The sequence below is a fragment of the Bombina bombina genome, chromosome 11, assembly GCF_027579735.1.
Source record: "Bombina bombina isolate aBomBom1 chromosome 11, aBomBom1.pri, whole genome shotgun sequence".
NCBI classification, from domain to species: domain Eukaryota; kingdom Metazoa; phylum Chordata; class Amphibia; order Anura; family Bombinatoridae; genus Bombina; species Bombina bombina.
In genome coordinates this window covers 82,191,009-82,204,736 of record NC_069509.1, presented here as the reverse complement: position 1 = coordinate 82,204,736, position 13,728 = coordinate 82,191,009, and the positions used below count along the sequence as shown (strand labels likewise).

Sequence of the window (13,728 nt, the reverse complement as noted above, 5' to 3'; positions counted from 1 at the left end):
CTGCCTTAAAAAAAAATATAACTGTGAAATTTAGAAATCTTGCACAGTAAAAGTAAAAAAAAAAAAAATGTAATTTTTTTTTTTAAAATTCAGTAACAGTAAACGTAACCAACCAACCCCCCCCCCCCCCAAAAAAAACACCATGGCAAATGTTAAAAAAATAATATATTTTTTTTTTTTACTAGTGTGTGATACCGCTTGAAGCAGTCCCCAATGCAGAGTCCAGGCTGTCAAGGGCAATCAGGACAGTAAAAAGTGGTGTCCTTTCTTGGTACAGACTCTGCATTTTTTCTGAGGATTCTGCTTTGCCGCAGTAGGGGGGAATTTTGAAAATAAAATGGGTAGCCCCAACGCTGCTCTCTCCCATCACCGCCCGGGGAGCAGGTGCATCTTGGTACAAAATCCCTGAAATGATCTGGAGCTAAAACTGTAAACAAAGTCAGTTTCATTTCGGGGTTTGCTTTTTTGAACAGCAAAAAAGCGCTGTGGGTTGCAATCTGCATTAAGTAAATTGCAACCTTTTTGTACCAGGCCATTGTCTTCCGCATAATTAGGTAGGGCTGCAGCAGCTGATCTGCCAGATCAACCCCACCCATATGCTGGTTATAAGCCTTGATGCACACAGGCTTCATTGTGCTCTCAGCTCTGCCACATACAGAGACCTCCACTGTCCTCTATGTGTGGATGGTGGTAAGAAGGTATACATCCTTCTTGTCTTTGTACTTAACTGCCAACAGCTCCTCTTGGCGAAGAGCTGAGGTCTCCCCCCTTCGTAGCTGGGTGCGTGCAAGTTGTCCTGGGAAACGTGCGCGGTTCTTTCGAATTGTACCGCAAACTACTGTATCAAAACAATAATGTAGCTTTAACAAAAGGACACTTGTATAAAAATTGTCTACATACAAGTGGTACCCTTTGTTCATCAGGGATAAAATCAGGTCCCAGAAAATCTTTCTAGTGGTTCCCATATGTTCTGGGCAGCCTGGAGGGTCAAGGTGAATATCCTTTCCCTCGTACACCCGGAAGGCCTGAGTATACCCAATGTCGCTCTCACAGAGCTTATACACCTTTACTCCATACCTGGAGTGCTTGGAAGTAATATATACTGCTTGAATTCCAGCCTTCCCTTATACTTCATCAGGGATTCATCCACGTATATATATTCCTTCCAGGTGTATAAGCCTCTGCAAACCTGGCAGTAAAGTGGGTAATCAGGGGGCGGATGCTCCCTAGGGAGGGCACAGGCTGTTGTCGCTGAAGTGCATGAAATGTAGAATCATTTCATACCTCTTCCTCAACATACTCTGGGAGAAAATGGGTGTAGAGCAAATGGGGCTACTGCTCCAGTAGGAGCGGATGGAGGTTTTTTTTATGATGCCCATCAGCATAGTCAATGCCCAGAATTTTTTAAATTCTGGCACATCGATGGGGGCCATTGCTCCTTTGCAACAAAGTGTCAGACTTTACAGCACGAAACTGATGGGCATATAAATTAGTTTGGGCGACAATGTTCCCCAATACATCACTGCCTAGAAACACCTCCATAAACTGTTGGGAGCTAAATCCTGCCACATCCACATTGATGCCAGGATTTGCAGTGAAGGGTGGGATATCTGGCTTCTGGTGATGAGGCGTTACCCACTCTTCAGCAGCAATGGCAGCTGGAGCAACACGTCTCCTTCTGGCAGGGGGGCTAGCAGCCACAGATACATCACTATCAGTTGAGACTGTATCTAATGATGAGACTGTATCTAATGATGTATCTGAGCATATGGCAGGGTCAAATTTGGGGTCTGAGTCAGACATAGAGGCGTCTGATTCTGATGCAAGGATGGCATACACCTCCTCAGCACTATATGTTCTCTGTGACATGATTTATTTTTATCTGTCACACAGAAAAAAAATTACTAAAAAAAAATAAACACAAAATTTAAATGAACTAAATGGCTCTGAAAAGAGAATTTGGATCTCAAAAAAATTACTAAAAGAAAATTAACCCCTAAAAAATACACAGAGAGCAAAAAAGTGCTGCTGTGCTACTGTCATTGATTTATAGTGATCACTGGCAAGCTTAGGGGTTAATGGCTCTGAAAATGGCCTTTGGGTCTCACACTTTTTCACAAAAATTAAAACTAGCTAAATGGCTCTGAAAAGAGCGGTCTCACAAAAAATTACTGAAAACAAAATGTATGCTTACCTGATAAATTTATTTCTGGACATAGAGAGTCCACAATGTCATTCATTAATTCATTAATTACTAGTGTTATATTTAACTCCTGGCCAGCAGGAGGAAGCAAAGAGCACCCCAGCAAAGCTGTTACGTGTAACTGCCTTACCCATAACCCCCAGTCATTCAGCCGAAGGAAATGGAAAAAGGAAGAAACACAAGGGTGAAAAGGTGCCTGAGGTTTACTCAAAAAAACTGCCGAATTAAAAAAGGGCGGTGTCGTGGACTCTCCATGTCATAGGAAAGAAAACAACATTTATGCTTACCTGATAAATTTCTTTCTTTCCGGACATAGAGGGCACCACCGCTTCAAGAACCTTTCTCCCTAAAGCAGCCTTGTCCGAGGCAAAAGTATCAAATTTGTAGATTTTGGAATAAGTATGCAGAGAGGACCATGTTGCCGCCTTGCAAATTTGTTCCACAGAAGCTTCATTTTTGAAAGCCCAAGAAGAGGAGACAGCCCTAGTGGAATGAGCCGGAATTCTCTCAGGAGGCTGCTGTCCAGCAGTCTCATAGGCCAAACGAATCAAACTTCTCAACCAGAGAGACAGAAGTAGAAGTGGCCTTCTGACCCTTACGCTTTCCAGAGAAAACAACAAACAGGGCAGAAGATTGCCTAAAACATTTAGTAGCTTGTAAGTAAAATGTTAAGAGCCCGCACAAAATTAAAGTTATTCAAAAGACGTTCCTTTTGAGAAGAAGAATTAGGACAAAAAGAAGGAACAACAATTTCCTGATTAATGTTGCGATCCCATACTACCTTAGGGAGAAACCCCATTTTAGTACGAAGGACCACCTTATCAGCATGAAAAATAAGGTAGGGAGAATCAGACTGCAGAGCTGAAAGTTCAGACCCGTGTTTTTCAACCAGTGTGCCATGAGAGACCCTCAGGTGTGCCGCGGCAGATTGACAACAGTGCAAGGGTGTCCCTCTTTCAAATTTTGAAATATTGGGAGGTATGTGACAGGCTCATCAGGCATCATCTACAACCATGACATTGACATTCATTCACAGAAAATCATTATGATTGTTTGTAAAAGAATGTCAATATGTCATGTATAGTTTGTAGGAGGCATGGCATGACTGCACAGTACAGTGTGTGTGTGTATATATACAGTATGTGTGTGTGTATATGTATATATATATATATATATATATATATATATATATATATATATATATATCCTGTATTAGGCTACAATGTGTCATTTTGTAAAATTTTGGGATGGTGGTGTGCCGCAGGATTTTTTAATGTAAAAAAGTGTGCCACGGCAAAAAAAAGGTTGCAAATCACTGGTTCAAACACTGCGCGCAGAAGAATTGGCAACAAGAAACAAAACTTTCCAGGATAACCGTTTTATATCAACAACATACATAGGCTCAAACGGAGCCTATTGCAAAACTTTAAGAACTAAATTAAGTCTCCATGGGGGAGCGACAGGTTTAAACACAGGCCTGATTCTAACCAGAGCCTGAAAAAAAGGCTTGAACATCTGGTAAATCTGCCAGACATTTTGTGCAAAAGGATAGATAACACAGAAATCTAACCCTTTAGAGTACTGACCGATAAAACCTTATCCAGTACATCCTGAAGAAAAGACAAAATCCGTGGAATCCTCACCCGGCTCCAGGAGAACCCCTTAGATTCACACCAAGAAAGATGTTTACGCCATATCTTATGGTAAATCTTGCTAGTAACCGTTTTTTCGAGCCTGAATCATAGTTTCAATGACCGCATCAGAAAAACCACGCTTAGACAGAACTAGGCTTTCAATCTCCAAGCAGTTAGCTTTAGAGAATCTAGGTTTGGATGGAGGAAAGGACCTTGAAGTAGAAGGTCTTTCCTTTGAGGTAACCTCCAAGCAAGGAGGTAGAGATGACATCCTCTCTAGATCTGCGAACCAGATCCTGCAAGGCCATGTAGGAGCTATTGGAATCACTGATGCTCTCTCCTGTTTGACACGAGCAATGACTCGTGGAAGGAGAGCGAACAGAGAAAACAGATAAGCCAGAGAAAACCTCCAAGGAACTACTAGAGCATCTATTAGAATGGACACACATAAAAATAAAAAGGAAAGGCTGTGCTGCTTAACAATACTTTACCAGACTACGTGAATCAAGGAGTGTGGTAGATAATTCAGAAGATTCTTTCACAACGATATCCCATGGAGCGTAAAAGAACCAAACTTGAATCAGGAGGGAGTGCTGCTGCACAGGAATCCGAAGGTCTCTCATCCACGGACATATACACCAGAACTGCAACAGAGAAGAAGGAGACAGTGCACATCCGATTCAAGGTAGAGGTATTTTATTTCACAGTGGCACACGCTAGTAATGAACTTACTAGAAAATAGGATAAAAACAGCAAAGGACAGCGGAAGTAAACACACCAAAACAAGCAACTGGCAACAGGAGAAACAGAAGGGCGTCCCTCTGGAGAAAACCGTCTCCAGACGGACGCCCTTCTGTTTCTCCTGTTGCCAGTTGCTTGTTTTGGTGAAGTGTGTTTATTTCCGCTGTTCTTTGCTGTTTTTATCCTATTTTCTAGTAAGTTCATTACTAGCGTGTGCCACTGTGAAATAAAATACCTCTACCTTGAATCGGATGTGCGCTGTCTCCTCCTTCTCTGTTGAACATCTATTAGAATGGCCTGAGGATCCCTTGACCTTGAAACGTACTTTGGGACCTTGGCGTTTTGACGGGACGCCATCAGATCCAACTCTGGAACCCCCGACTTGAGCGTTATCTGAAAGAACACTTCTGGATGGAGAGCCCACTTCCCGGGATGAAAGGTCTGTCTGCTCAAAAAAATCTGCTTCCCAGTTGTCCCCCTCCTGGAATGTGGATGGCAGATAGACAATTGTGGGCTTCCGCCCACTGCAGAATGCGAGTCGCCTCCTTCATGGCTAAGGAACTCCGAGTCCCTCCCTGGTGGGTGATGTAAGCCACTGAGGTCATGATGTCATTGGAATGTTATAAGCCGGACCAACGACAGTTGAGGCCACGCTGATAGGGCATTGAAGATAGCTCTCAACTCCAAGATGTTTATGGGAAGAGAGGACTCTTTCCAAGACCACAGGCCCTGAGCCTTTAGAGGGCCCCAAACAGCTCCCCATCCTGACAGATTGGTGTCCGTCATCACAATTTCTCAGGAAGGTCTCAGAAAGCAAGTGACCCGAGACAGATGTTCCTGTGACACTCACCACGAGAGAGTCTCTTGTTAGAGGGTCCAGATTTATCTGTTAAGTCAGAATGATCTCCGTTCCATTGACAGAGCATACAAAGCTGCAGCGGTCGTAGATGGAACCTAACAAAAAGAATGATGTCCATGGACCAAGACCAATCACCTCCATGCATTGGGCCACAACTGGACAAAAGGCAGACTGGAGAGAAAGGCAGGAAGCAAGAATCTTTTCTTTTCTGACCTCCATCAGAAAAATCTTCATGGACAGCTAATCTATTATAGTCCCTAGGAAACACACTTTGGTAGATGAAACAAGAATAGCGCACCTTCACATTTTACACAGACGCGTTTTTGAGTTATTAGAGGACCCTATCCTTAACGGATACAGGAATTTGCAGTATTCTACTTCGAATGGCTCACCTCATTAGACATGAGGGGATGACGTAATCTCCTGATTGTCGGTTTATTGAGATATTTCCCAGCTTTGTTGGAAGATCAGGGTTCTGTTTGGTTGGTCCTGCGGGTATGCCTGTTCTTCTTGGGCGTTAACCTACGGGTTGCCTTATATTTTCTTTTATCCAGTTAGGATGTCTTTTATTTTTGATTATATGTTTCCTTCGGGAACTTTCTCTGGGATAGTTTGTTACAGGACATGTTAGTCCTATGTTTGTCTGTTATTCTCTTCCCCTCTGAGGGAGGATTTAGGCAGCTTGACTGTTATGACCCTGTCTGCAGGCTGGTCCTGCTCGGATTCAGTTCTTCTGTCTTGTGGCTTGTTTAGACAAGTGGCGCCGGTTCTGCCTGGTTTGGCCGTTTGAGACGCAGAGTGCTCACTTTATTATTTGTGTTTTCTTGTTTTCATTTTACAAGTTTAGCTAAGCATTCTAAAGAGTCCGCGAGGCAGGAAGGATGTTTCAGTCCTTATTTAGCCTTCACGCTGGTTGAGTGGGTCAGTGGAGTTCCGATGTGTCACTCTCTTTTACTTCCGATACTCTCGGGACCTAGAGTGTTCTTTCTTATGTGGGAAGATTGGGGGCTTAGCGCCTCCTTACTGCTGTTTTGGGCGGTTTGGCCTTTCTGAGGCTCTGGGAAATTGTCCTTTTGGACTTGTTCCTTCCATGGTCTTTTTGGGGACCTGGTTTTCCCTTTGGGAGATGGTTGTTCCTTTTTTAGGACATTGGGGTCTCCTTTGGGCTCTGCTTAGGGTTCTTTTCCGGAGTTGGGGATGATCCGCATCCTTTTTTTCATGTGATCCCCCAACTCCTATTGGAGGTGATGTGGAGACTAGCCTTGCTTGAGTGACTTTGTTCTCAAGGTATCCCCTTGCTTTGGACGTCTTGTGGTGGTTCAAATGCCTATGGGCTCTAGTGTCTTGGTTTGAGATGCCTTAGCTCCTTTGGAGTGTTGGACTTCGGCAAGGGGTGGTCTCTTCCTTGGGTCGGGTCTTGCAAAGAAGGCTCGGACCTGTCATCGCCCTAGTTCATCCGGTTGCTGAGGCTTTTACTCTCCTTTTTTTCCCTTGTGGTTCCCGTTGCGGGTTGTTACCGGACTTTGCAGTCTTTAGGGCGGGTTCAGGGTTCTCCATGCCCAGGGGACTTGGGCTATGACCTTTGGTCTGGCAAGTTGACCTGGTCATGGTTGGCCAGGTTTTCTGAGTTCCGATGCTCATGGGGCTTGCCTTACGCTTATTGAACGGTTGAAGCGGATTTCCCTTGGACAGTTTGCTGAAGTAACCTGATGGCTTGTGGTTCTGCAGGTGAAGGGTTTGCAGGGTATCCGCTGCAGCTATTGCACCTTGTCTGTGTGCTAGCAGGCTAATTTCTAATGGGATTCCTTCTAAGTTCATCTGCGTTGGAGATTGATCTCTTGTTCAGCTTGTATCTTGTGGGCAGGTGCTCTGTATTTAATGGCCCCTTTTCTTAGGGGGGCTTGTTCTCCTTACGGAGGTGTGGTCCTTGTCTTAGGACTTCTCCTGGATTCAGGAGGTGGAACAGAAGATTTAACCTCTGTTGAAGAGAGACATGCTCTCTGGGTTGTTCTGTTCTATCTGGAGTCTTGCTGGCTCTGCGTTGAGACTTTGTTGAGTCTTCAGCCTTGTCGATTGTCTCTAAGGAGTTTCGGATGGGCACCCAAGCTCTGTTGGAAGGGCTGGGGCCATTCTTTCATTCTTTTGTAAGCTGGTGTTGGGGTTCTTTTGTTCCCCTGTTTTCAGACCTGCCAATGCTTTGGCTGGCCTGTTTGGGCGTAGGTTCTGAGATTGTTGTTCATCTTCGGAGGTGCAGTGGGCCTCGTTGAGGCTCTGTGCTTCTCCCTTTTTGAGACCTATGTGTCGGTCTGGCGGCTTGGATCGCCTGGGGGCTCTCTGTCTGGAGTTTTTGCAATCTGATCTCTTGTTTGGCTTTTTACTTCTCAGCAAGTATTTCTTTCTGTGTCATCCTGATGACTGCGTGACATGCTCTCTGGGTTGTTCTGTTCTATCTGGAGTCTTGCTGGCTCTGCGTTGAGACTTTGTTGAGTCTTCAGCCTTGTCGATTGTCTCTAAGGAGTTTCGGATGGGCACCCAAGCTCTGTTGGAAGGGCTGGGGCCATTCTTTCATTCTTTTGTAAGCTGGTGTTGGGGTTCTTTTGTTCCCCTGTTTTCAGACCTGCCAATGCTTTGGCTGGCCTGTTTGGGCGTAGGTTCTGAGATTGTTGTTCATCTTCGGAGGTGCAGTGGGCCTCGTTGAGGCTCTGTGCTTCTCCCTTTTTGAGACCTATGTGTCGGTCTGGCGGCTTGGATCGCCTGGGGGCTCTCTGTCTGGAGTTTTTGCAATCTGATCTCTTGTTTGGCTTTTTACTTCTCAGCAAGTATTTCTTTCTGTGTCATCCTGATGACTGCGTGTTCTTGACTATTATGTGTTGAATACTTTGGTATTCTACGTTTTGATTGCACGATGTTGAGAGAAAAGTTTTTGTGGTTTTTGTTTGGTCTGGGCGTTGCCTTCCCTTGTTGTCAGGACCCATTTGGGTCTTTATGAGCTGGGCTCGTTCTAGGAGTTCTTTCTTTTATGGAATTTGTGGTGACCTTTCGGTTTCCCTTTGGTTCTCCTTGCCTTATCCCTTTGGGAGTTTTGAGCTGGTGTTCCGTTCGATAGTGAGGGATGTGTGGTTGGGGACCGACTGCTGGGCGACGGTGTCTCCTGGAGGACTGTTGGCTCAGTTGAGCTATCTGCGGGTCAGTGTCCTTGGGGCCTTTTTTCTTTTCAATGTTTTTCGGCTTCAGGCGAAGCGGGGTTTTGTTGGGTAGTGGTTTCAGGCCTGGTGCCTTCAGAATGGGCCACCTCTTGTACCCTCCCATCTTGGCATTCAGTGTCCTCTATAGCTCTGGTATTGTTTTCCCAAAAGTAATGAATGCAGCTATGGACCCTTTCCATTTATGAAGAAAAACTTAAATTATGCTTACCTGATCATTTTATTTTCTTCAGATGATAAAATTATCAGGTAAGCATAATATAAGTTTTTTTTATATTTTTTTTAGGCCACTAGATGGCCACATTTACATAGTAATTGATGCACTGACATGTGGGCTGTATTTATCATATCCCTGTTTAACCTGATACTGTATATTTCCTTGTTTACATATTACTTTGTTTGCCACCATAGGTTTATAATGCTTCATTATCTATCTCAGATGGATATAGTAGCACAGAAGTGTGTATAACAGATTAGTAATGTTGTACAGTTTTGGCCTGCATATTTATGTTTTCTCTCTTCTATTTTATATTACTTTTAAAATGATAGATTTGCTTATTGAAGATTGTTTGTTTATAGTTTGTAAGCATTATAGACATCCTAAAATCCTCATAACATTTACTTTACATTATTGGAAGTGGCTCTGCTTGAAGTATATAGAGACAAAAAGAGGACAGCATTAATTTATGTTTTATTATTGCTCAGGCTTTCTGTATAATTCTAATGTAAGAATGCCTGTATGATTGAATGATTTATTTAGCTAGATATGTCCTTAAAGGGACAGTCAATTCAAAATTAAACTTTCATTATTCAGATAGAGCGTGCAATTTTTAACAGCTTTCCAATTTTACTTTTATCATCAAATTTTGCTTTGTTCTCTTGGTATTCTTTGTTGAAAGCTAAACCTAGGTAGGCTCATATGCTAATTTCTAAGCCGTTGAAGGCTTCATTTTATCTGTGCATTTTGACCATTTTTCACAGCTAGACAACGCTAGTTTGTGTGCCCTATAGATAACATTGTGCTCACTCCCATGGAGTGATTTATGAGCCTGCACTGATTGGCTAAAATCCAAGTCTGTCAAAAGAACTAAAATAAGGGGGCAGTCTGCAGAAGCTTAGATACTAGGTAATCACAGAGGTAAAAAGTGTATTAATATAAATGTTGGTTATGCAAAACTGGGGAATAGGTAATAAAGGGATTATCTATCTTTTTAAACATTAAAAAAAAAATCAAGTAGACTGTCCATTTAATAATAACAACAAAAAAAGTTAATGGAGTAACAATCTCACCGTGTTTGATGTCCTTTTAATGTTCCCTTAAAGGGACAGTCTACACCAGAATTGTTATGCTTAGAAGTTAGCATATGAGCCTACCTAGGTTTTAGATTTCCACAAAGAATATCAAGAGAACAAAGCAAATTTGATGATTAAAGTAAATTGGAATGTTGTTTAAAAGTTCATGCCTTATCTGAATCATGAAAGTTTAATGTTGACTAGACTGTCCCTGTAAGTGTTTTTAGGCTAATGGTAGGCTCTAAAGAGTGAGTATATTAATAACTCAAGAAATTAAAACCACTATGGTTTGGAGACTTGGGGACTCCATTGAAAAGTCTTCATGCTTTTAAACTCTGGTTTAATTGATTCTGTAATATCTGAGATTTCCTCTAACGTTTCTTCCTGCCTCTCTTTATCTCTTGTGCAGGCATTGAGTTTACCATTTCACAGCTGAAGTCGATGATCCTTACCTTGGGACTCATTGACAAGTTCCTTACAGTAGAGCAAGCTGTTCTTCTGTCACGCTTGGAGGAAGAGTTCCAGGTAAAAATACTTCACTCCCAATTCACTAATTTTACCACTCGGTCCTCTGGACAGTCTGTGACCTAATTTTACCTTTGAAGTGCAGCATCAATGTAATTCTTTATCCAAGTTTATTACATCTTAAAACCTACAATAGACGGACACATAATATTCTAAGGATTCAAGGGCTTGTTTTAAATATTACAAATGTGTTGTTAGTTTGCTTATTGTCACTGTGCAATTCTTGATTAAATGAATATGAAACACAATTATTTTTTTTCAGAATTTAGACAGAACGTGATTTTAAACAATTTTCTAATTTGCTTCATTCTCTTGGTATCCTTAGGTGAAAAGCATACCTAGGTAGGCTCGGGCGCAGCAATGCATTACTGGGAGCTAGCTGCTGATTGGTGGCTGCACATAAAAGCATATTTTAATTGGCTCACCAGGTGTGTTAAGCTAGCTCCCAGTCGTACATTGCTGCTCCTTTAACAAAGGATACCAAGTGAATGAAGCAAGTTATTTAAAATTCTATTTTCTACCTAAATCATGAAATACAAAATTTGTGTTTCATGTCCCTTTAACTCTAAAATTATATCCATTAGATTTTTTTTACATGAGTGTTTATTTAAAGGGATGCTAAACCCAATTTTTTTTTTCTGTTATGATTCAGATAGAGCATGCAATTTTAAGAAACTTTCTAATTTACTCCTATTATCATTTTTTCTTCCTTATCTTGATATCTTTATTTGAAAAAGCAGGTAGAAAAGCTTAGGAGCCGGCCCATTTTTGATTCAGCACCCTGCATAGCGCTTGCTGATTGGTGGCTACATTTATCCACCAATCAGCAAGCACTACCCAGGTGCTGAACCCAAAGTGGGCTGGCTCCTAAGCTTTCATTCCTGCTTTTTCAAATAAGAGAACTATCCTAGTGCATAATGCTATAATATTTACATAACCCAATGGGTGAGAAATGCAGAGCGAGTTAAAGCTAACCCCACTAACTATGTAGAATGTTGGTTAGCTGACCTAGAAATAAATTTTATGATAGGTATACAGTCAATATATATTGTGACTTATTTATACAGCTCTTCAAAACTATAGCAATGAGCACACTGCCAAAATAACAATAAGGTTGAAAAATGTATTAGCAGATACTGGCTATAAAATGAATATCTAATATTAAGTAACATCTTTAGTCTGTTGCTTACAAGTGTCCTGGAGGGAAAAGTGTTTCTTTTACAAGAAACCTATGTGGTTATGTTCCCTGCCCTATAGATTATAATGTGAATATTTTATTTCAGTAGATGTAAGTCTCTAGTCTTATCTAAAGCAGACATGGCAAAACTGCATGACTGGGACACTTGGATACAGGTTATTTAAAAAGAACATAGTAGGAAAGAAAGGTGGAGGAGTTGCTCTGTATGTAAATTAAAAGATAAAGGTTACTGAAATTGTAGGAACAAATGATGAGGAAAGTATTTGGGTGACTTTGGAAATTGGAGATAAAAATGTGTTTAGAATAGGGGTTGTATATAGGCCTCCATTGCAGGATGAAAAACTGAACAATCTGTTATTAGAAGAAATAACCAAAATGACCAGGAAGGGTAAGGTTATGGTAATGAGGGACTTCACTTTGTCAGATATAGACTAGAAGATTCCATCTGCTAGATCAGCTAGAAACGGGTATATTCTTGAATCTCTGCTAGGGGAATCACTTGAGCAATTAGTTAAGGAACCAACTCGTAAGGAAGCTATATTAGCTGTAATACATACAAACAGTGATACAGTTAAAGATGTGTCTGTAGGTGAGAACGTATGATCCAGTGATCATCAATCTGTTTGGCTTAGTATTCATGTGCAGGAACTGTCCACCCAGACTAAAACAAAAGTTTTAGACTTTAGGAAGGCAGATTTTTCATTAATGGGAGAATACCTAAAAAACTAAAAGGGAAAATTCTTATTACAGGGGTTCAAGAACAGTGGGAATTCGTGAAAGGTGCCATTTTAGATCCAACCGCACACTGTATTTACAAAAGTAAAAGAAAGCGGAAACCAATTTGGTTTTCCAAAGAAGTAGCACATGCTGTAAAGACAAAAAAGATAGCTTATAAAAATTACAGACACACACAATCTAATGATGATGATGATATGAAAATATGGAGACAAAACATTCTTTAGATATATCAGTGAGAGAAGAAGAAATAAGGTAGGAATAGTAAAATTGAAATCAGTTAATGGTAGAATAATAGGAGATAAGCAAATTGCAGACTGTCTCAATGATTACTTCTGCTCTGTTTTCACTAAAGATTGTGAAGATAGAATTTCTACGAAAAATAGAAACAAGCTTAACACTAATCTTTCTTTCATGTAAATGGCAAGAGTCTATGAGCTAGTAATGTATGGGATAAACATTCCTACCAGGAGGGGGCAAAGTTTCCAAAACCTCCAAATGCCTATAAATACACCTCCCACCACACATATACTTCAGTTTTACAAACTTTGCCTCCTAATTTATCATGGTTTGGATAAAGGTTTGTCTGCAAGTACTTTGAAGGGACAAATCGCTGCTCTTTCTGTTTTATTTCATAGAAAGATTGCTAAACTTCCTGATATTCACTGTGTTGTTCAGGCTCTGGTCCATATCAAGCCTGTTATTAAGTCTATTTCTCCTCCATGGAGTCTTAATTTGGTTTTGAAGGCTTTGCAGGCTCCTCCTTTTGAGCCTATGCATTCTTTGGATATTAAACTACTTTCTTGGAAAGTGTTGTTCCTTTTGGCCATCTCTTCTGCTAGAAGAGTTTCTGAATTGTCTGCTCTCTCTTGTGAGTCTCCTTTTCTGATTTTCCATCAGGATAAAACTGTTTTGCGGACTTGGTTTAAATTTCTTCATAAGGTGTGAATTCTAACAACATCAGTAGGGAAATTGTTGTTCCTTCTTTGTGTCCAAATCCTAAGAATTCTCTTGAGAAATCGTTACATTCTTTGGATGTGGTAAAAGCTTTGAAATACTATGTTGAGGCTACTAAGGATTTCAGGAAGACTTCTAGTCTATTTGTGGTCGTTTCTGGTTCTAGGAAAGGTCAGAAAGCCTCTGCCATTTCTTTGGCATCTTGGTTAAAGCTTTTGATTCACAAGGCTTATTTGGAGGCGGAACAGTCTTTGCCTCAGAGAATTACAGCTCATTCTACTAGATCAGTTGCCACTTTGTGGGCTTTTAAGTATGAAGCTTCAGTTGATCAGATTTGCAAAGCAGCAACTTGGTCTTCTTGGCATACATTTACTAAATTG

General features: G+C 41.2%; 1 protein-coding gene across 1 annotated transcript in view; it reads left to right on the top strand.

Moving 5' to 3' along the window:
* Positions 1-13,728, top strand: part of ATPAF2 (ATP synthase mitochondrial F1 complex assembly factor 2) — a 54,941-nt gene that overhangs the window by 35,607 nt on the left and 5,606 nt on the right. Inside the window, exon 8 of the mRNA XM_053694987.1 lies at positions 10,343-10,458. Within this exon, the coding sequence (XP_053550962.1) occupies positions 10,343-10,458 (116 nt within the window). The remainder of the gene's footprint in view (positions 1-10,342; positions 10,459-13,728) is intronic.